General features: G+C 56.3%; 2 protein-coding genes across 5 annotated transcripts; one reads left to right on the plus strand and one right to left on the minus strand.

Annotated features, from left to right (window-relative positions):
- Positions 1-2,997: 2,997 nt before the first annotated feature.
- PIH1D1 (PIH1 domain containing 1) lies at positions 2,998-8,061 on the minus strand. Of its 4 annotated transcripts, none has more exons than XM_029924189.1 (10): positions 7,979-8,061; positions 7,010-7,103; positions 6,603-6,669; positions 6,052-6,231; positions 4,690-4,751; positions 4,520-4,601; positions 3,947-4,076; positions 3,640-3,715; positions 3,223-3,366; positions 2,998-3,113 (listed from the first exon to the last, which is right to left on the minus strand). In XM_029924189.1, exons 2-10 carry the CDS (start codon positions 7,097-7,099, stop codon positions 3,072-3,074), a joined length of 873 nt encoding a protein of 290 aa, XP_029780049.1. In that variant the 5' UTR covers positions 7,100-7,103; positions 7,979-8,061; the 3' UTR covers positions 2,998-3,071. The 4 variants fall into 4 exon arrangements, with proteins under 4 accessions (XP_029780049.1, XP_029780050.1, XP_029780051.1 ...); XM_029924190.1 differs by lacking the exon at positions 7,979-8,061 and adding an exon at positions 7,793-7,891; XM_029924191.1 differs by lacking the exon at positions 7,979-8,061 and adding an exon at positions 7,793-7,877 and having other exon boundaries at positions 7,010-7,117.
- On the plus strand, positions 7,940-21,869 carry ALDH16A1 (aldehyde dehydrogenase 16 family member A1). Its single transcript, XM_029924186.1, has 17 exons — positions 7,940-8,129; positions 12,197-12,299; positions 12,829-12,955; positions 13,512-13,690; positions 13,780-13,857; positions 14,048-14,229; positions 14,324-14,476; positions 14,930-15,115; positions 15,236-15,331; positions 15,546-15,682; positions 16,101-16,206; positions 16,297-16,427; positions 16,741-16,908; positions 17,190-17,391; positions 20,297-20,482; positions 20,780-20,902; positions 21,587-21,869. Exons 1-17 carry the CDS (start codon positions 8,040-8,042, stop codon positions 21,746-21,748), a joined length of 2,409 nt encoding a protein of 802 aa, XP_029780046.1. The 5' UTR covers positions 7,940-8,039; the 3' UTR covers positions 21,749-21,869.
- Positions 21,870-21,980: the final 111 nt, after the last annotated feature.

A 21,980-nucleotide genomic window follows, 5' to 3' on the forward strand; every position in this document is an offset into this window, starting at 1 on the left:
TCCGGGTTCCCGGGGTCCGCCCCGGCCCGGCCGGCCCCGCAGCTCCGCTCGGGGGGAAGGAGGCTGCGTGTGCCGGCTGCCTAGGGGCTGTCAGTGGACTCGGCGTCGGGGGCGGGGCGGGCGTGGACAGTGCCCCGCCCATCCACGATAGACCACGCCTCTTGCATTCGAGTCCCGCCCCCTTCCGCAGCCCTCCCGCTCCTTGCCGTCCCCGCCCCCTCCCCCCCCAGACCACGCCTCTGGGTTCTGAACTCACTCCTTTGAGTTGCGTCGCCCCAATTCTATCCTTCCTGGAGTTACTCCACCCTGTTCCATCCCCCGCCCCCCAGCTCCTTCTATCTCTTTTCTCTCCTCCCGAGTCCTCCTGCCCACCTGAGGTTTCCCTCTCCTTTTTAGTTCGCCCTAATTTCGTCCTGTCGCTTTCTCCCCCTACGGTTCCGTCTTTTGCGTTTCATCCTCCAGCCCTAACCCCCCGAGTTTCTGTGCCCTCCAGTTCCACATCCCGCCCCCCTCCCGAATTCCACCCCCATCCCGCATCGTCCTCAGCTCCAACCTCCTCTTTCAGAGGGTGCTTTCTCATTCAGAGAATTCCTTCCCCCTGAGTTCCAACCACCCGTCCCGATCCACCCATTGTCCCCTCTTGTTCTTCCCCCACCCAGTTTCTTCCCTCTGGACTTCCATCCACCTGCTTCTGTCTTTCCTTTTTAAAATTCTACCCTCTTCCAGCTCTATTTCCCCTCGAGGGCGCATACCCCTCCTGTTTTGTTCATCCTCTCCTTCCCCTGACGGTTATATGCCAGTTCCCAGTTGCGACCCCCATAATTCCCTCTCAGCCTGGAATCTACCCCGCCCTTTGAATTCTGACCCCACTCCCCCGAGTTCTCTACCCGCCACCTGAGTTCAGTCCCCTCCCCAGAGATCTGTCCCTGCCCTAATTTTTGCCCCCTTCCCCTGGAATCTGTCCGAGTTCCTTCCCCACCCACAGCCGGAGTTCTTTCTCCGCCTCCTGAGTTGTGTCCCCCTCCTGCTAGAACCTGTCCCCGCCCTCTTACTCCATCTCTGACTTCCAGCCCTGCCCCTTTGGCGTTGAACCCGGACTATTTCTAGGTCCCTGTCCGGCAGGCGAATCCTGCCCCTGCTCCTTTCTCCAGACCAGCCCTTCTCCCCGACGCCGAGTCCATCTCTAGATCCAAGCTCCGGGAGGGTGCTCCTTTCCTCCCCGCCTGCCTCCCTGAGTCGGGCCGCAAATGCATTTGGGATTAAATTTTCATGATGTGGCACAGGCCCTCAAGTGCGTTGGGAGGGAGCAGCGGCGCCGCGGGCGGGCGCCACGGACCCCGTGGCCCGGCAGCCACTGCCCACCGCGGCCTCTCGTTTCTCTCCTTGTCCCGTTGGGTCTCTGGGGCTTACAATTTTGCCTATATTTGAGAAACCCCCGGTTCCGCGGCAAGGGGTGGGGGATTGGGGCCCGGGACCCCAGGATCTGAGAGAGGAGGGGATGGAGACCCGGCCTCCCGCGTCTGGGGGAGGAGTAGCCCGCGGAGCCGTCCACAAGCGCCACCTTGTGGCTGCAGGATCCCCAGCCCGGGTGCGGAGGCGGCGGCCGCGGCTCCGGGCCAGGTGTGAAGGTGGAGCAGATGGTGAAGAGGAGGGAGTGGGAGGGGAGCCCGGGCCGCTGCCAAATCCTGGGCCTGCGCCGGAACCATCACCATGGAGACCGAAGCAGGAGGAAAGGACCCAGCTCCACACTTTTTTAGGACCTGGGAAAGAGTTTTTCGGCCTCCTGCAGAAGGTCCCCGTGCGGCCGCTGGACCTCACCGTTTGCTTCAGACGAGCTGCGCTCCCCGAGGGCCGCTGGGAGTTGTAGTTTTCTGAGACAACAGGCTGAGGTTGCGACGCGCCCTCTGGTGGACACCAGCACCCATCCTCGCTCTTTCATAGGTCCAACAGACCCTACCCGAGATCATCCCAGCTACCGCATCACCTTCTCACCCTCTACTCCTGCCACTCTACCCAATTGACTCCATCCCAGACTCGCTGGGTCTCCAAACGTTCTTCCAACGTCTACCGCTGAGGCTCCTCCGTTTACTTATCCTCCTATGACTCACTATGGAAGGAGAGTTAGCAATCACTCATTAACTCAACTGCTAATTGTAATTGCCGTACCACGGGGGCAGAGCTACACCCAGGTAACAGGTACCAGACACTGCTACCGCCAGAGTAAGATTCTAACTCAGCCAGAGGAGAGCAGAGAAAGCTTGAAGCTGGAAAAGATTCCCAGAGAAAGTTCACTGAAAGGGATGACCTGGGAGTGCCCATGGCAGAGGAAACGGTACTTGCGGAGTTGGGAAGAGGGACAGTTTGGTGTGATGGGGACATGAAGCAACATTCCAGGAATGGGAAGTTTGTCGGGACGAGAGGTAAGAGAGGCGAGAGAGGAAGGCATGCATTGGATCACCGATGGACACGGGTAAGGCCCCCTCTGGGAAGGCAAGACAATTAGAAATTTCCTGGGTTTGGGGCACCTGGGTGGCTCAGTCGGTTGAGCGTCCGATTTCAGCTCAGGTCATGACCTCCTGGTTCAGGAGTTCAATTCCTGGACCGGGCTCTGTGCTGACAGCTTGGAACCGAAAGAGGAAGTACCAAACAGGTGTGAACGGGACACCATTCAATGTGATGGGACTGAGTGACAAGAAGGACAGGGAGAAAATGAAGTGTAAGGGGGACCACACCATACATGGCCTGGAGTGCTACGCTGCAGGGGGCTCTGGGACCTTCTCCTGGGGTACTGGGGAGCCAAGGAGGATCCCTGAAGTGGAGGAGGGGTCGGCGCTGGGACCCTGAGCAACACGATGGGTGAGACTGTTGGCCAAGGAGAGGGTCTGGTGAGGAGAGGCTGAGGCCACAGCCGGGACAATGACTTCTCTGTGACTGCACGACACAATCCAGTGTCCCTTTTCCCTCCCACTCCCCCGTGTATTCCTAGCCAGACACAGAACAAAGACAAACATCTTTTATTTCCAATGCCACCAGCCTCTTCTCTCCACTTAGAAGCACGGAAAGAAACCCGGTCAAGAAGACACCGGCAGGAGGGGCATGGCCACCATCAATTGCTGAGGAGAGACAGGAAACAGATTGAAGGTTCAGGGCCGAAGTCAGCTCCGCACCCTCCCTCCCCCCGGCCCCCTCCCCTGCAAACCCCCCCTGTACCTCCCCAAGTACCTTTCTCTTCCGATGGAAGGCTGCCTTGCTCTCCTCAGAGTTGATCCGCAGGGGGATGTAAGCATCCAGATGGTACAGCTGCTGAGGGCCCCCCAACACCAGGCGGTTCTCCCCGATCTCCAGCGACAGCCCCAGAGCTCCATCCTGGGAATACAGTGGAGTGAGCCCACCCTTCCATTCCCAGCAATGGGACAATAATAACACGGACCAGCAACAAAAGCCTGGTGTTGGGTTTTTTTTTTTAATATTTATTTTTGAGAGACAGCACGCGAGCGTGGTAGGGACAGAGAGAGAGAGGGAGACACAGAATCTGGAGCAGGGTCCGAACTGTCAGCACAGAGCCCAGCTCACTCTCCCTCCGAGACCCCAACGCCCCTCCAGACCTCATTCTCCCACTGTGGTCAAATGTACACTCACCAGTTTGGGGAGGTCCATTTCAGCCAAGAGGAGGTCAGGGGCTTCCAGCCAAAGGTTCAGCTGAGGTTTCTCAGGGCTGCGGAAGAACAAGACCCCAGACTGAGGAGAACCCAGCAGGTCTCTGCCAGCACTACTCTTTCCCTTTCTCCCTCCTACACGCCCTGCAGCCTCGGGGAGCCTTCTCCGTGGGCATCCTGCTTCTCCCCTCTCGGGGTCCCCAGAGCTCTCCAGTGGGGAGGAAGGATTGAGAGAGAGATCCCCAGAATTACTGGAGGGACACGAGAGAGAGAACCCATCAAAGCCCCACCCTTCCTGAGGTCTCGGGGAGTCGGAGGTGTACAGGTTTCCCAGCTCCTGGATCCGAGGACGCTGTTGGGAGCGGATATTTTGCTGGGAGATGGAGCCCAGGAAAGGTCGGTTCTTCAGCATGCGCCACTCTGCGGGTATGAAGCTCAGGGTCAAAGGTGGCACGAGTGCAGGGTAGGGAGAGGATGGTGGGGGGGGGGTAGGTGAGGTGTCCCTTGGCTTTCCAAGCAGGTCTGGCACATCAAGAGCCTCAGGGGAAAGTCTCCGCCCCTCCCAGGAAGCCAGGGACCTGGCCACACCCCCAAGCTTGGCTTTAGGTAATCTGTCCGCTTTAGCCCTCCCCTTTTCAGGGTACTTGGGGGGGGGCTGGATCTGTCCCCAGAGATGCTCCTGGCTCCGCCCTCTGGCAAGCCAGACCCCGCCCCTTATCTGACGCCATCTCCGCCACCATCCCCACCTTGGGAAGCCACGCTTTCTCCCTGTAACCACAGCCCAGGGACTAAAAAAATCCCTGCCGGCACTAGCCCCACCGCTTGGCTCTAGAGTCCCCGCTAGTCCAGACCCCGCCCCTCACCTGGATTCAGCTGCAGACCGTATTTGTCCTCAAGGCCCTCCCTGGCGATGGTGACCACGAGCTCCCTCAAGAAATCGCTGTTCTGGGAGTGAGAGAGGGAGATTCGTGGGCGGGGTCGGGATGGAGGGAGAGGCCCCGGCCCAGGCCTCAACCGCAGCCCCGCCCCCAACCTGCATCCTCCGGTAGAAGTCGCTGTTCACCGCTACGTCGTAGGCGGTACAACCCTGGCCTTCTGTGGGGAGAGAAACGGGGTGAGACCCCCGGCCCTCCGTAAGAACCCCACCGCCCTACTGAAGAGGCAAAAATAGTGAAGGGCCGCGGCCGCAAGAACCAGAGAGACCCAGAGACGATTAGAAAGTGAGGGCCGGGCTGGGGCCTCTCCCTCCATCCCGACCCCGAAGCTTCCAGTTTCAGCTCAGGTGATGATCTCACGGTTCGTGAGTTCGAGCCCCGCGTCGGGCTCTGTGCTGAACGCTAGCTCAGAGCCGGGAGCCTGCTTCGGATTCTGTGTCTCCCTCTCTCTCTGACCCTCCCCTGCTCATGCTGTCTCTCTCTGTCTCTCAGAAATAAATTAAAAAAAAAAAAAACAACAACAAAGACAGTGAGGGCTCAAGACTTGCATTCGGCAGTCTGGGCTCTTATCAGCCTTTCTTCCCACCACATCCCAGCGCTGACCCTGCCCCTTCCCTGCTCACAGCCCTCCCAAGGCTCCCCAGCGCCCCAGGTGAAGGTTTGTGTCCTCCAGCGTGGCACTGGAGGCTCTGTGTGGTCAGCCCCTCCCACCTGAAGAGAACCCCACTTCTCTGTTGGGGACCTCCTCCTTTTAAATTTCTTCCAATCGCTTCCAATTACTGATCGATCCAATTCAATCATTTCTCTCCAGCCTCTGGACTCCTTGGTCCCCTCTGCCTAAAACCCTTTTCTGTGTCTTGGCCTGATGCAGTCCTCTGGTTCCTTCACATCTTATATCTGCCACCTCCTCCACCAGGAAGCCTTCCTTGACTCTGGACACCGATCACACTATAATGAAATCGCATCTGTCTTCGCTGCCCTCACCTAAGACTAGGAGTCTCTTAAAGGCAAGTTCTGGGTTTGATCAGTCCCCACTCCCCAGGCCACTGCCCAAAGCTTGGTCCCAGGGGGCTTCCAGGGACACATGTGAATTGAAAAAGCGAGCATACACAAACAGAAACTCAACAGAGACACGTGAGACAAGGCAGAGAGACAGAGACAGGGGAGAAGGGTGAAGAAGAAAACAGGAACAAGAGTCAGAGCTGCTCTGGCCAGCTAATGCGGCCACCCCCCAGCTCTCCCTGGGGTAGGGCAGGGAGAAGTGCCAGCCTGGCCAGGTGGGCAGAACCAGGATAGGACCACCCCGTGCAGCAGGTGCTAAAGGCCCAGGAGGCTGTTTCTGTCACAGGGAAAGGGGCACCAGATTTCTAGGTCCTGGGGGAGGGTCTGGGCCCTGAATCTTGGATCCTAGGGAAAAAAGGACCCTGGGAACTAGCTCCCTGGGTCCCCCCCGCACTGACTTGCGTCCAGTTCCGCATGAGGCTCTCCCAGGCTCATGGGGATGCGGAACCCGGCTTGGTCTTCCTCCAGCATTTGAAGCAGCTCGTCCTCGGTCATGTCAGCCGGAGGGGGGATGGAGGGAGAGTGACAGATGTTGATGAACACCTTCCCTTCGGAGGAGTTGGTCTTTATGCAGAAACCTGGTGGAAATGGGATTGTCCTGATTATTTGCCTCTGCACGCACCTCTCCCCTTGATCTGTCCCTGCTTTGAGCCTCAGTCCTCTGCTTTCTGGGCCTGCTCCCCTCCCCATGCCTGGGATCTCTGACTCTCCTTCTATCTATGAGTCTCTGTCCCCCTAGTCACTCCTGTCTTCCTCCTTCTCTCTTTAGCTCTTGGTCCTTTCCCTGCTCTCTCTGAATCTGTCACTTCCCCTTCTCCCCACCAAAGACTTCTATGCCCCATTATTTTGCCTCTCTCCTGCCTCATCTCTCTGTGTCCCCTGCCCCCAGTCTCTGTCCACCTCTCTCTGAGACTCGATCCCTCTCCCTCTGGCTTTCTGCCTTTCTTACCGGGTTGAGGTTGGATCTGTGTGGATTCTGGTCTGCTCGTCTGGGCTTGCTGGAGCTCCTGGGAGGCCTGTGTGAAGGGAAACACCCTCCAGACATGGCGTCTGTGCTATCAGACCCTCATTTGTTCTTCAAAAGTTTATGGAGAGATTTTTTTTACGCATGTGAGATGTGCGCAGAATATGACATACTATGTCCCTCTCCTCCTTTGAGGATCCCTAAGAATAATCCCAACCCCATCTGCATTTCTTCCAGAGCCCAGCAAACTTGGTGCTAACCACCTACAATTCCACATAGTGCCGACTGGGAATGCAGTCCCATCTCTGAGCATCCGGGGCGTACACTATACACAGTACACGCATCCCCAGAATACCCAGGGACCCAGGACCCAGAAGCCGGTCAGTCCGCACCTGCCGCAATAGCTCCTCGAAACGCGCGGTCTCGGCGCCCATCTTCTCTGCCTCGCTTAGCTCGGGCACCAGCAGCTTCGAGTCCGCCATGGCCCTGGGGGGAAAGACCTAGGCGTCCTCAGCAAGCCCGACGTGGCCGGGAACCTTCGCCAAGGAGCCGACCTGTGGAGCCTGCTGCCGGACCCCCAGCCGACCCCTGGCACCCACTATTCCGTATGAAAGTCTAAGAATCTGTCATGAGACTATAATCCCACTCGGACCAGATACGGTTGTCAAATCTGTTGGGACCCAATATTTCCAGATGCTCCCTCTAAGTCCTGTGTGCCGTGTACACAGCCACGCTTCCAGTCACTGTGTAACCAAGGACTTCGGTGGCCCACACTTCCGTCTACCTCAGAAGCTCATTCACCAATCCTGCAACCTCATTAAGTTCCGACCAATCATAGTCTAAGGTTGAAGCCGCGCCTCTCACCTCAGCCAATCAAAACTAAATCCTGAACCTAGTCTCTAAATGCCACACTTCCTGTGCAGATTAAAGCCGTATTTCTCCTTCCCAACCACGGCTAGCCAAACTACGGGGCAGTCCAGACTGGCACACTTTCAAAACCTTAATTTCGATGTGCATCCTAACGGATTCTCTTCCGATCTCTGAACTTCCGCTTCGTCCCAGAGCTAGATTCGATTCTCTAGTAAATACACTTCGGACTAAATATACTTCCTGTCCTCAGTATAAAAAGGGTGGCGGAAAGACACAAGACGGCCACTCTTCTAAATCTGGAGTACCTCTAACTACTTGCCAGGCACCCTCCTTTCCGTTCCCCACTGCCCCCGCTTTGAGGATCGCGCATGCTCCAAACTACATTTCCCGGCTGGGGCGTATGGGCGGGGTCACCGGGACTAAGGTGGGGTTACGCTCTATCTTCCGTAGCCCCACCCCCTGAGCTGGACTAGGCGGTGTCGCCCTTCGACCTCAAGGTTCCTCTGGGCAGAGCGCCCCGCAGTCCTTCGTGGAAAGCGGTCCGGGCGAGTGATGGCTGCGACTCGCGCACAGCCCAGCACCCGAGAGATCTTCACCACGCTGGAGTACGGACCGGTGCCTGAGAGCCACGCATGCGCACTGGTGAGGGCCTGCCGTTCGGCGCTGCCCATCCCCGGCCCCCCCAAATCAGGCCTCCAGGTCCCGTTTAGCGCGCGGACTCCCGTGATCCACCGCGGCAGTTTAGCAGCTCCGCCCTTCTCGGTCCCCGCGTTGTCGCCACCCCTTAGGACCCACCCTAGGAGGGCGTTCCCTTGAGCCTTTGCGGTTACTGCCTCTTAACCCATGATCCTCTTCCCTTGTTTGGTAGTAGCCTTCCTACTCCTTGGTCTCAACTGGCGGGGGTGTTTCCCCGGTTCCTCAGAGGCCCTTCACAGCCTCCTCAGAACCTCCCGGGATCCCCCGGGAACCGGAATTCCCGTGGGGCTCCCTTGATCTTTCAAAGACCCTCCGAAGCCCCATAGACTTCTCCAGAACATCCTGTGGCTCCCATGATCCTGCGACCCCAGCCCGCCTCCCCCGCGTTCTCATGGGGCTCCCTGGATTCCTCATGACCCCCACCAATACTTGGGGTGCTCCTAGGATCTTGGAACTCAGAATTCCAGAATACATCAGAACTTACTGTAATTAACCTACAGCTCCTCAGAATACTCCCGTGGGGCTCCCTTGACCCTTCACGCCTCTCAGAGTGCCCCTGTAGGGCTCCCGTGATTCTTCCGGGCCTCCTTACATCCTCATGAGGCTCCTGTGATCCCTCTGGGTCTCCCCCAGGACCTCTTGTGGTTCTTAGGGATAAGTTGGCTGGCTTTGATCTCCTCTAATTACTTACCTTACCCCCTCAGAGTTCCCTCGTGGGGGCTCTCCTGGTCGCACAGGGTCTTCTAGCACCCAGGAATGAGAAGCTTAGGCTTCTCTTCAAGGAGAGAGGAGGAGGCTAGAGCAGTGATCCAAGTGGAAGAGGATGAGGTCAGAGCCAGGAGCCGGCTGTGGAAATGGAGAAGATGGCGAGGAGGAGATGAGGCAGAGATAGAGGAGGACCGGTTGGAGGAGTTAAGAGGGCAAGGACAATGCTCGTGGTCCAGCTCTGTCTCCTCCCTCCACCGCCACCCCCAGAGATGAACCCAGGAGGACTAGGGTTCCAAGGAAAGACCCTGGGCTTGGTTACGACAGGCTGAGAGTGTGAGGGACCTGGGGACAGCCTTGGGTTCTGTGCAGGAGTCTGACATTACTTGGGCTTGAGTCTTCAAGACTGGAGTCAGAGACTTGGGAGTCACCACCGTCAGATTACTGAACGGTGGGAGTGATACTCTGGGACAGTACAGACAGTGCCCACACTTGAAGGTGGGGTCTAGACGGAATATACTGAAATAGCAATAATATAGTCACAGCTTATATTTACTGGGTGCTTTCTACGCGCCCGCCTCTGTGCTCAGCGAGATCTTCTTTAATCCCCAGGACAGCTGTGAGAGGGCATGACTGTCATTATTTTAGTGGTTCACAGAGGCGTAAGGGGGGTAAGCAATCTGGCCACAGTTTAAAAGAGGTGAAGCTGAGATTTAAACCTGAGCCCGTGGATTCCACAGCCCAGGGTTCCCCCTCCCCTCACCGCCTCCCAGGCGAAGGTCCCAACCTTACAATATATGGGCCCAATTCATCCAACCAATTGTTTTCTTTGGCCTGAACTTTATTTTTGAAAATGTGAATTCGTGGCCAACTAATTCCATGGAAACGCCCAGGATTCCAGCTTCTTTTGAAAATAACATCCCAAACTTTGGCAATGTTTGGCACGCATTCCCTGACAACAGTCATCTGGATCGGATAGTGACTGTCTTTTTGAGACAAGTCAAGTTTCCAGTCTCCACCAGGCCCTCTTCTCACACTAGCGTGACCTGCCGCAACCCTGTAGGCGTTCTTTTAGAGATTTGTTTTTCTCTGGGGGGGGTGGGGAGTTTGCAGAGTACTTGATACTATGAATTGCTATTTACTTCAGCCTCAGGAATCGTCAACATTTGGACCAGTGTTGTACTCATTTGTTTTCTCTCTTCTCTGGAAGGATCGCAATCCCAGATGTCATGCTCTCTTCCTGTATCTTTGAATCCTTATTTCTCACCGATGAGGACTCATTTGATAACATAACCACCTAGCCATTTTTCACCCTTCACATTAGCGGCCGTTCTTTAATATTAATTTTTTTTTAAGTAGGCTCTGTTCAACGTGGGGCTCGAACTCATAACCCTCAGATCAAGAGTCACATGTTCTACTGAGTGAGCCAGCCAGGAGCGCCCCTAGGGGTTGTTCTTTAATATCATCCAATGCCAGGGTGCCTGGGTGGCTCAGTCAAGTGTCTGACTCCTGGTTTCGGCTCAGGTCGTGATCTCATGGTTCGTGGGTTCCAGCCCAGTGTCAGACCTCCCGCTCGGATTCTCTCCTTCCCTCTCTCTTCCCCTCCCCGACTCATGCTCGCTCGCTCTCTCTCCCTCTCTCTGTGTCTCTCTCTCGCTCTAATTCTCAAAATAAATACACATTTACAAAAATATATCCAATGCCAAGCTCATGTTCATGTTCATACATCCCTACTGTTTCAAAAATGTGTCTTTCTCAGGGTGGGGCAGAGGGGGGGACTTGAACATGAAACTCCTGACCATTTTTCTGCAAAGAGAAATGAGAAGGGCCGGTTGGCAGCGTACGACAAAAATCAGGAGAATGTGACATCTCGGATGATAAGAAAAGAGAGAGAGAACATCTCTAGAGGAAAAAAGTGGCAAGCGTGTCTCGGATTTGGCGAGGATTTGGGAAGACAGGAGCAGGGAGAGACGTGAGGCCGACCTGGAGGGTGAGGTTAAGAGGAAGTTTCTGGTAGTGCTGCTCTCAGCATCTGATGTGCGTTGGTCCGTTGAGTCCTCACCACAGCCCTGTGAAGTAGGGAGGGGCTGGGATTATCCTCGTCTTTCAGATGGCCTTGGGGGGAGGGGCAGAGCATTGTACCGCCTGGCTAAGGTCGGACCGCAGTTCTGCAGCCAGGTTTCGAATCCCTGGTTCCAGGGAATCCACGCCCAGCCGCCCCGTTGGCAATGCCTGTGTGCCATGCCTGGGGCTCAGTTGAACACATCCTAGCCCAAGAAGCTGCACCTGGCAGGCCTGCGTCTTCACTGGGGGGGGGGGGGGTCTATGCTGCTGCTCCCCTAAGTGAGGGCCGTCCAGGTGGGAGGGAACGCCATCACACAGTTGGGTGCAGGCACCGTCTGGCTTAGAAACCCCATCTCCCATAAAGAACCCGATGCGAATACAATGTCATGGGCCTTGCTACCAGGGTCATGACAATGCATATGCCCCATCATAGGAATGCAGAGCACTCCGGGCGGGCGCCTGGGGGCTCAATCGGTTGAGTGAGTGACTTTAGCTCAGGTCATGATCTCACGATTCTTTGAGCCCGGGTCAGCTTGCGCTAACAGCTCAGAGCCTGCTTTAGCTCCTTTGTCTTTTTTCTCTCTCTCTCAAAAAATAAACATTAAAAAAAATTAAGAAACAAACCACCATCTTGGATGAAAGAAGGCAGACAAAAAAGCCACATGTTGTAGGGTTCCATTTATATGAAATACCCAGAGTAGGCAAATCTACAGAAACAGGAAGCAGATTAGCAGTTGTCAGGGGCTGAGGGCATGGGGAAGAGAGAGTGACTGCCTAATGGATACAGAGTTTCGTTTTGAGGGGATGAGAATGCCCAACATTGCACACACACCAGACACCACTGAATTGTACACTTTACGATGGTTAACGCGCTGAGTTTTGTGTTACGTGTTTTTTAATGTTTATTTATTTATTTATTTTTGAGAGAGAGAGAGGGAGAGGGAGACACAGAATCCGAAGCAGGCGCCAGGCTCCGAGCTATTGGTGCAGAGCCCGACATGGGGCTCAAACTCACAAACTGTGAGATCAGGACCTGAGCCGAAGTCAGACACTCCACCCACTGAGCCCCCGAGGCCTTCCAGACATTACATGTATTTTACGGTTATGTGCATTTCCCTGCCACACAGGCAAAGAATTAGCAGGTGGGGCAAAGGGGTGTCCCCCTCCCAGAGGACTCTAGGTGGGGATCGACCTCCCTCAGCTGGCTTCCAGACCTTGTTCCAAACTCTCTTTGCCTCCGCCAGGCCTGGCTGGACACCCAAGACCGGCATTTGGGTCACTATGTAAATGGAAAGTGGTTAAAGCCGGAGCACAGGAATTCGGTACCTTGCCAGGATCCCATCACAGGTATGAAGCGTCCCCCGTTGTCTGTGAGGGAGAAGCACCTACCAACAACACCCATTCCAGTGGCTCAGGGCCCTGAAGGCAGGAAGGGGGGTGGAGGGGAAGGCCAAGATTTTTGCCTCTTCCCGTTAACAAGTCATCCTCATTATGGCTCCAAGTGCCTGTGGGCGCTTTTGGAAGTCACTGCCAAGATCTTTTCCTTGATTACGGGAGGCAGCCAGAGTAATGGCCAGTATATTTATATTGTTTTAGTGTTTTATTAATTTTTGAGAGACAGAGAGCTTGCCAGCAGGGGAGGGGCAGAGAGAGAGGGGGACAGAGGATCTGAATCCGGCTCTGCATGGACAGTGGTGAGCCCGGTGTGGGGCTTGAACCCACAAGCTGTGAGATCGTGACCTGAACCGAAGTCAGATGTTCAATTGACTGAGCCACACAGGCGCCTTTAAGACCAAAATATTTATAATTGAGTGGGGCTGGGGATCAGCTCTACTGCCTTGGGGCACATCTGGGGTCCCACCATTCATCTCCCCAGGAGAAAACTTGGCCAGTTGCCTCCAGGCACAGGCTGAGGATGTGGCGGCAGCCGTGGAGGCAGCAAGGACCGCGTGGGAGAACTGGAGCGGACTCCCCGGAGCCTCTCGGGCCCAGCACCTGACCAGGTGACGCAGTTGAGATGTGGACCTTGGGAGGTGGGGAGGAACATCATCCCCCAGCACCCACTCGAGACTCTGGGAACAAAGACTCAATTTCCTGATGTCTCCATGTCTCACGGAACTGATTGGGTCACTAAGGCCTTTAGCAGCTGAAGCATCAAATGGCCAGGACTAGACATGACAAAGCTGTTTCCCAGAATAGCCTCGGGGCTCATCCAGGCTCTCGTTTTTTTCCCCAGCAATTCACTAGGGTTGTTAGAGCCTCAGCACCCATTTTCCATCATACTCTTGGAGCAACTAGAGACCAACGTTCCATTTTCTAAAATGCCTTTGAGATTAAAGGTTACATTTCCAATTTCCCAGCACCTTGTGGGGGCTGCGGGTAAGGCACCGAGAAATGTGTGTCTCGGACTACATTTCCCATAAATCTCTGGTGCTCTCCACCTCTGGTAAATGGTGGCAGTGATCATGGGGATTGTAGTCCAGGTATATAGGGGGTGTTCAGGACTCTGCCCGACTGAGAGGCAGTGGGAAATGACTCTCCCCGCGGCTTTCTCTACAGGCTGGCCAAGATGATCCAGAAGCACCAGCGGCTGCTTTGGACCTTGGAGTCCCTGGTGACTGGGCGAGCCGTTCGAGAGGTTCGAGACAGGGATATCCCACTGGCCCAGCAGCTGCTGCAATACCATGCAGTCCAGGCATACACCCAGGAGGAGGCGCTGGCAGGCTGGGAGCCCATGGGTGAGAGCAGGAGTCCTGGTCCCCAGCGCCTCCCTTTCTCCCTCATGAACCAGCAGGGCCTGTCTCGATTTCCTCATTTACTTTTACAGGGGTGATTGGTCTCATCTTGCCCCCAACGTTCTCCTTCCTCGAGATGATGTGGAGGATTTGCCCTGCCCTGGCTGTGGGTAATTGATGGGTCGGGTTCGAGGCAGGAGGGTGCTGATGGGGCCTGGACCCTTGGGTCTTCAGGAGGATGAGGCTGGGGGACCTTGACTCCTGGGTCTGAGGGAGGAGGGAGCTGGGACTCGTGGGTCTGAGGGAAGAGGAGCCTGGGGCCCAGGACGCCAGGGTCTTTGAGCTGCCCACCTTTCCCAGGCTGTACTGTGGTGGTGCTGGTGTCCCCAGCCTCCCCGACACCCCTCCTCCTGGCCCAGCTGGCAGGCGAACTAGGCTCCTTCCCAGGAATCCTCAATGTGATCAGCGGCCCTGTGGCCCTGGGCCCCATCCTGGCCTCCCAGCCTGGAGTCCAGAAGGTGACCTTCTGTGGAGCCGTCGAGGTATCTTTGGGGTTAGGAGTGGGACACGACATGGCCGGGAGCCGGGGAGCCCACAAGGCCCCTCCCTCAGCTGAATCCGGCCGGGATCCTGTAGGAAGGACGTGCCCTTCGGCGGACCCTGGCGGGCCAAGGTGCCGAGCTGGGCCTGGCACTGGGGGCCGAGTCGCTGCTGGTGCTGACGGAGACAGCGGATGTGGACTCGGCCATCGAAGGCGTCGTGGATGCCGTCTGGTCCGACCGCAGCGCGGTGAGGCTCCCGCACTCGTGTGCCCCCGAGCCCTGGGGATCGTGCGTGTTCGTCTCCAGCCCTTGGGGCCTCGGGTCTCCACTGATGATGATTCTCAGTGTCTCAGCGTCTCTCTCTGCACCATCACGTGGGCGGGGCTCCCGCACCCCAGCTTTCTGCATTTCCACCTCCCGGTTCTCCAGTTTTTGCAGAGTGCTCAGGTCTCTTGTTCTTTAAGATTCTCTCCGTTTTTCTGAGTATCCGTGTCCCCAGCTTTCCAATCTTTGTCTTCACTCTGAATCACCAGCTTCTGTAACTTCACTTCCCGCCGGGGTTTGGGGCCTCGGTGAGTCCCTCGGGTCCCCAGCCACACCCCCTTGACCCTTGTCTGCTCTGAGAGTGTACCTCTCTGGGGGCACGTCCCCCCAATGGGAACCCCGACTTTGCCCACCCTGACATCCCCTTTCCTCACAGGGGGGACTCAGGCTCCTCATCCAGGAGTCCGTGTGGGACGAGGTGACGAGGCGGCTCCAGGAGCGGATGGGCCGGCTTCGGGTCGGTCGAGGGCTGGACGGGGCCGTGGACATGGGGGCTCGAGGGGCTGCCTCACATGACCTGGCCCATCACTATGTGCGCGAGGCCGTGTGTCAGGGCGCACAGGTGAGCAAGGCACGCAGACTCCCCGGGTACCAGGGAAGGAGGGACCTGGAGACCCAACTCCTGGGTCTGAGGGAGGAGGGGCTGGGAGGGTGAACTTGTAGATCTTTTCTTTCCCCTCAGGTGTTCCAGGCTGGCGATGTTCCCACAGTCAGCCCATTCTTCCCCCCAACTTTGGTCTTCGACTTGCCCCCAGCTTCCCCATGTACCCAGGCAGAGGTGAGTCCTTCAGAGCCTCAGAAATCTGGTTCCGTCCATGCATCTGCAGCCACATGTGGGCAGCAATGCTACACCTGCAGGGGCTCCTGGGGTGACCATTTGGTCCGGGTCTGGGGGCTGCTGACTGTTATAGGCTGGCCACCGACTGGGTGGGGTGTGAGGGCAGGGGGAGGAGCTGGCCAGCCCACCTGAGCTCCGTCGTCACCCCTTCCAGGTGCCCTGGCCTGTGGTCGTGGCCTCCCCGTTCCGCACAGCTAAGGAGGCACTGGCCGTGGCCAACGGGACGCCCCGAGGAGGCAGTGCCAGTGTGTGGAGTGAGAGACTAGGGCTGGCCTTGGAGCTGGGCTACGGGTCAGTGGGCGCCCACTGGGCACAGAAGGCAGTCTCTTGGGGGGGGCAGGTAGGCTCAAGCTTCTGCTCTTTCTCTTGGTCTTTTTTTTTTTTTATGTTGTATTATTTTTGAGAGAGAGAGAGACAGCGTGAGCAGGGGAGGGTCAGAGAGAGGGAGACACAAACTCGGAAGATAGGCTCCAGGCTCTGAGCTAGCTGTCAGCACAGAGCCCGACGCGGGGCTCAAACCCACGAACCGCGGGATCATGACCTGAGCCGAAGGCAGATGTTCAACCAACTGAGCCACCAGGCGCCCCTCTTTCTCTCGGTCTTGAGGTCACCATTCCACTCTCCGGGTCTCTGGGTCTCTCCCCACCCTGCCCCTCTGACCCCTTCCCCCTGCAACTTTCCGTGCTAATATCCTCCTCTCCCCCAACAGGCTCCGGGTGGGCACAGTCTGGATCAATGCCCACGGCCTTGGAAACGCTGAAGTGCCCACAGGCGGCTGCAAGGAGAGTGGGTCTTGCTGGCACGGGGGCCCAGACGTGAGCACCCTCCTCCTGCCCCCCATCGGCACCCCCTTCAACCGCCCAGTGTCCACCTCGCACCCTTGTGACGCTCTACCCCTTTCCCAGGGGCTGTACGAATACCTGCGGCCGTCAGGAACCCCTGCCCGGCTGCCTTGCCCTCCTGAGAACCTGAACTATGACACCTTTGGCCTTGCCGTCACCCCAACCCTACCATCTGGGCCTGAAACAGGACCCAGGTGAGCGGTTGGGGGGGGGGCTGCAATTCCCAGAATCCCTGGGGGCACGGGAGGGCTGGGGAGGGGAAGTTGTGGCAGGCTCCCCATGGCCTGGAGGAGGGGTCCATTAGGGACGTCCTGAGGGGGACCCTGAGTCCTGTCCAGAATCGCATTCTCAGTCTTGTGGCTTCACACCCGCTCCCCCTCACCCCATGCCTGATGGGAGCCCCCGTTCTGCTAAAGGGAGGAGTAACCTCCCAGAGGTTCAGTGGGTGGAGCCTGGGGTCAGAGTAGGCCTCACCCAGCCACCCTCAACCCCCTCACCTTGCTCCAGCCCAGCGGCCCCCTATGGGCTCTTCATCGGGGGCCGTTTCCAAGCTCCCGGGGCCCGGAGCTCCAGACCCGTCCAGGATTTGCAAGGCACCCTCCATAGCTATGTGGCCGAGGGCGGAGCCAAGGACATTCGAGGTGCCGTGGAGGCCGCTCACCAGGCCGCCCCCGGGTAAGGGGACTCCCGCGGGAAAACCCAGAGGTCGTGGGGCATTAGAGGAGGGTAGTCTGAGACCCCCAAGGGCTGATGCCGCCTGGGGTCTGGGTCCTGAGGGCTGGTGGGTCATGAGATCCGAGATCCCAAAGCTGACAGGTTATGGGTAGCGCCCCTCCCCCATGCAGATGGGCCGTGGGGTCTGGAGCCCCACGGTAGGGGCTGCAGACAGAGCTGGGGCGCCTGGAAAGAACCAGGAGCAGGAAGCCGCCTGGTAACAGGCACCTCGCGTCCCACAGCTGGGTGAGCCAGACACCGGGGGCCCGGGCAGCCCTGCTGTGGGCCCTGGCAGGTGCCCTGGAGCGCCGGGAGCCCGCCCTCACCTCGAGGCTGGAGAGGCACGGAGTGGAGCTGAAGGCCGCCAAGGTGGAGGTGGAGCTGAGCGCGAGGCGGCTTCGGGCCTGGGGGGCCCGCGCGCAGGCCCAAGGCCACGTCCTGCAGGTGAGCGGTTCTGGGGGCCGGCGGTGGGGCGGGCAGGGTGCAGCAGAGGCCAGACCACGGAGCCCGACTCGGGGCTTGATCCCCCGACCCTGGGATCATGACCTGAACTGAAATAAAAAGCCAGACGCTTAACTGACTGAGCCACCCAGGTGCCCCGCCATGATTTCTTTTTTTTCAACAGAACAGGAAATATAGGGTGCCTTGCACAGAGTGTTGCTTGGTGTGACTTTGGTTTCATTTATATACACGATAGGCAACTAAATACAGATAGCGCGTTGATATGAAACACACAGTGGGTCCGTGAGGGAAGGCTGAGGGCGGCGCCTGTGTGGCTTTGCTGGTTGAGCCTCCAACCTCGGCTGAGGTCATGATCTCACAGTAGGTGAGTTCGAGCCCTGCATCGGGCTTGCTGCTGTCGGCACAGAGCCTGCTTGGGATCTTCTGTTCCCCTCTCTCTCTGCCCCTCCCCTGCTTGTGCTCTGTTTCTATCTCCCAAGAGTGCATAAACGTTAAAAGAAAATTTTTTTTTAAGAAAAGAAATGAGAGATAATGGAGGGAACACCCACTGATTCAGTCAGTAGAGCATGTGACTTTTTTTTTTAAGTTTTATCTATTTATTTTGAGAGCGAGGGAGAGATGGAGAATGCATGCTTGGGCACGAGTGGAGGAGAGACAGAGAGAGTTCCAAGCAGCCTCCGTGCTGTTGGCTCAGCGCCTGACACGGGACTCGATCCCAGGAACCACGAGACCATGACCTGAGTCGGACACTTGAGGTGCCGGGGTGGCTCGGTTGGTTAAGTGGTTGAGCATCCGACCTCAGCTCAGGTCCTCATCTCACAGTTCCTGAGTTCAAGCCCCACATCAGCCTCTCTGTTTTCAATGCAGAGCCTGCTTGGAATTCTCTGCCCCTCCCCCCCCAAAAATAAATAAAAAATTAAAACAAAACAAAAAGAGTCAAGTTAGACGGTTAACCAACCAAGCCATCCAGGTGCCCCAGAGCATGTGACTCTTTGATCCTGGCCTAGTGAGTTGAAGGCCCACATTGGGCATAGGGTTTACTTTAAAAAAAAAAAAAAAAAAAGGAGAAGAAGGATAATGGAAAGGTAGCAAGTCATGTGATTTGGGTCTCCCTGTGGTGCCCTGTAAACAAAATGCAACAGTATCGACCATACAGAGTTGTTGTAAAGACTGAGAGAATTAAACACTTACAGCCAGACATGTAGGCAAGGACTCCAGACGTGTTTGGTTATGGAGAGCGCACAAGCTCATGAAAGGGGGGCCCTCATCAGTCACTGGAGAAGCACAAATCCAGGCCCCCCCGGAGAATCATTATGCACCTATCAGAATGGCTGCAACTCAAGACTGGCCATACCTGTGCCGCGGAGGATGCTGGGGAGGGGGAGGGGGACCCAGAATTCTCCGGACTTTGCCGGGAGGAGCCATTTTGGAAAACAGTGTGGGGGGGTTCTTAAAAAATTAAAATCTATTCTTAACGGATAAGGTGGCAGTGATTCCTAAGGTTTTTTTTACCTACACAAATTAAAGTTTGTTTTTTAACATTTACTCATTTTTAAGAGACAGAATGTGAGGGAGCGAGGGGGCAGAGAGAGAGGGAGACACAGAATCCAAAGCAGGCTCCAGGCTCTGAGCTGTCAGCACAGAGCATGACGTGGGGCTCGAACTCAGGAACCGTGAGACCATGACCTGAGCCTAAATCAGACGCTTAACTGACTGAGCCACCCAGGCGACCCATTCTCTGTCCTTCAAAAATAGATGAAAATATTTAAAAATTTTTTTTTTACTAATTAAGTAAAATAAAAGTAGGGAGCAATCCAAATGTCCCTGGATTGGTTAATAAATAAACAAAGTTTGGTAGGTCCCTACAGTAGAACCCTACAGCATTCAGGAGCGAACATGCCATACCGTGGGTGACTCTCAGAGTTACAAAGCTAAGTGAAAGAAGCCAGATTTAAAAAAAATAGTACAGACTATAATTGCATATCTAGAAAATTCTAGAAAATACAAATTATAGGGTTGCCTGGGTGACTCGGTCAGTTAAGCATCTGACTCTTAGTATTGGCTCAGGTCATAATCTCACAGTTTCGTGAGTTCAAGCCCCGCGTCGGGCTCTACACTGGACCCTGCTTGGGATTCTCTCCCTCGCTCTCTGCCCCTCCCCCACTTGCACTCTCTCTCGATCTCTCAAAATAAATAAATCAGCTTAAAAAAAATGCACACTATAGTGGGAGGAAGCAGATCAGTGGTTGGGGACAGAGAGGGTTCAAATAGGGCAGGAGGGAAGGATCACAAAGGGGCACAGGGGATTTGAAGGGTGAAGTTCATTACCTTGATTATGGCGTTGGTTTTATGAGTGGATATGGATCTCAGAACTTACCAAATTGGGGCGCCTGAATGGCTCAGTTGTTAGAGCATGTAACTCTTGATCTCAGAATCATGAGTTCAAGTCTACATTGGGCATAGAGCTTACTTGAAAAAGGAAAAAATTACCAAATTGTACCCTTTAAAATACATGCAGTTTAGTGACTGTCAATTATATTCAATAACTTTTTTTAATCACACACACACACAGAAACAAACCATGAGCCAGGTTCCAAGCCCTCTACATGCATTAACTTGTTTCATTTTAGCAACAAATCTCTGAGGTCAACACTATTAGCCTCATTTGATAGAACCAGAGAGGTTAAGTAACTCTCCCAAGGTCACACAGTTGGTAAGTGACGGAGCTCCGACTTGAACCCAGCTGTCTGGCTCGAGTCTGCTGTGACTTATCACCTGGTTTATTATTGTTGGAGTTGTTATAGGGAAGCAAAGAAAGGTAGAGGAGGAAAGAGGCAGACGATGAGGCTCTTCAACACAGTCCTTGACCTTCCACCTGTCCTTGCAGGTGGCAGAGCAGAGAGGCCCCGTGCTCCGGCTGCGGGAGCCACTGGGCGTGCTGGCTATTGTGTGTCCTGATGAGTGGCCCCTGCTTGCCTTCGTGTCCCTGCTGGCCGCCGCCCTGGCCCATGGCAACACCGTGGTCTTGGTGCCCAGCGGGGTCTGTCCCATCCCTGCCTTGGACATCTGCCAGGTAAGGTTGCCCGCCTTCCTGCCGCTGCTCCCAGCAGCCTCTGGGGCAGCAGAGGGATGGAAGGTGTCCCAAGGCCTGCACTAGCCCCACCCCTTATAACCATGGCAACCCCAGTTCCCCGCTTCCGCCACCCCCAATCCAAGTCTGTGCTGCTCGCGGACCCAGTGACCACTCTGTCCAAGCCCGGAGCCTCCACCGGGCCCCGTCAGCCCTCCCCGGAAGCTCACTCCTCGCCCCACCTATTGCCTTCGGGGTCTCTGACTCCCTTTCCTCCCGACCCTCTCTCCCACCCCCTAGGATATGGCCGCCTTGTTGCCAGCAGGCCTGGTGAATGTGGTCACCGGAGACCGGGACCACCTGACCCGCTGCCTGGCCTTGCACCAGGACGTCCAGGCCCTGTGGTATTTCGGATCTGCCCAGGTACCCTTTATTTTGCCATTTCTCCAGTGTCCTAAACCTTGCCAACGGTCTCTTCCTTTTCTGGAAACCTGGCAGTGCCCCCTTTGCCAAGGAGGAGAAATTCCTTGGCAACGGGGTCCTGAGATCCCGCCCTTCCGAGCCTCAGTTGCCACTGGAGAGGATCTCCTTAGCATAGCAACAAGGGCCTGAGATCCTGCCCAGCCCAAAGACCCAATCTCATTGGACAACCCGTTGCTAAGACCACGCCCTAGTGACAGAATCCGAAGCCGGTAGCATTCCCTGCTCAGACCTGAAGGTGCCGGAGGGGAACTCCCTGTCCTTAAGAATCCCAGGCCTCATTCCTTTGAAAGTGGGCTGTTAATGGGGAGGAAATTCCACAGCCCCACCGCAAAGGTCAAGTGCCTCCCTCAGCGTCTGGTAGGTCTGCCTGCTACAGGCTGAGCATTGTAGCATTGGAGCCTAGGTCAAGCCTTCAGGTCCCTCCACAAAGGTCAACTCAAGCCTTCAGGCCCCTCCGCAAAGGTCAACATTGTCCTGGAAGGTCTGCCTCCTACAAGCCGAGCACTGTAGCAACGGAGCATAGGGCAAGCCTTGGGGGAGCCTGTAGTATAGTGCCGGTTGCCAAGGAAGCAGCTGCTTGGCAACCAAGCTGGTGGCAGCGCTGATCCCCGTTTTCTGTGCCAGGGCTCCCAGTTTGTGGAGTGGGCCTCAGCAGGAAACCTGAAGCCGGTGTGGGTGAACAGGGGCCGCCCTCGGGCCTGGGATCAGGAGGCCCAGGGAGCAGGCCCAGAGCTGGGGCTGCGGGCAGCACGGACCAAGGCCCTGTGGCTGCCCATGGGTGACTGACGCCCTGAGTGTCCCTCTCCCCCGAACTCCGTCTTGGACAGAGGTGAGATGGACCCCGACAGACCCCAGAAGCCTGGAACCTTCTTTTACCCTGGCCTGCAATAAACTCTGACCAACCTTGGCTGTGCCTCTCCCGGGAGGAAGTGGGGGAGTAGCGACTTCTGTTCTATTTGAGGCCTTTTGAATTCCGAGGCTCAGCAGCTGGGTGGGCTGGCTCCGTACAGCACAGTAT

The sequence above is a fragment of the Suricata suricatta genome, chromosome 16 (genome assembly GCF_006229205.1).
Source record: "Suricata suricatta isolate VVHF042 chromosome 16, meerkat_22Aug2017_6uvM2_HiC, whole genome shotgun sequence".
Taxonomy (NCBI): domain Eukaryota; kingdom Metazoa; phylum Chordata; class Mammalia; order Carnivora; family Herpestidae; genus Suricata; species Suricata suricatta.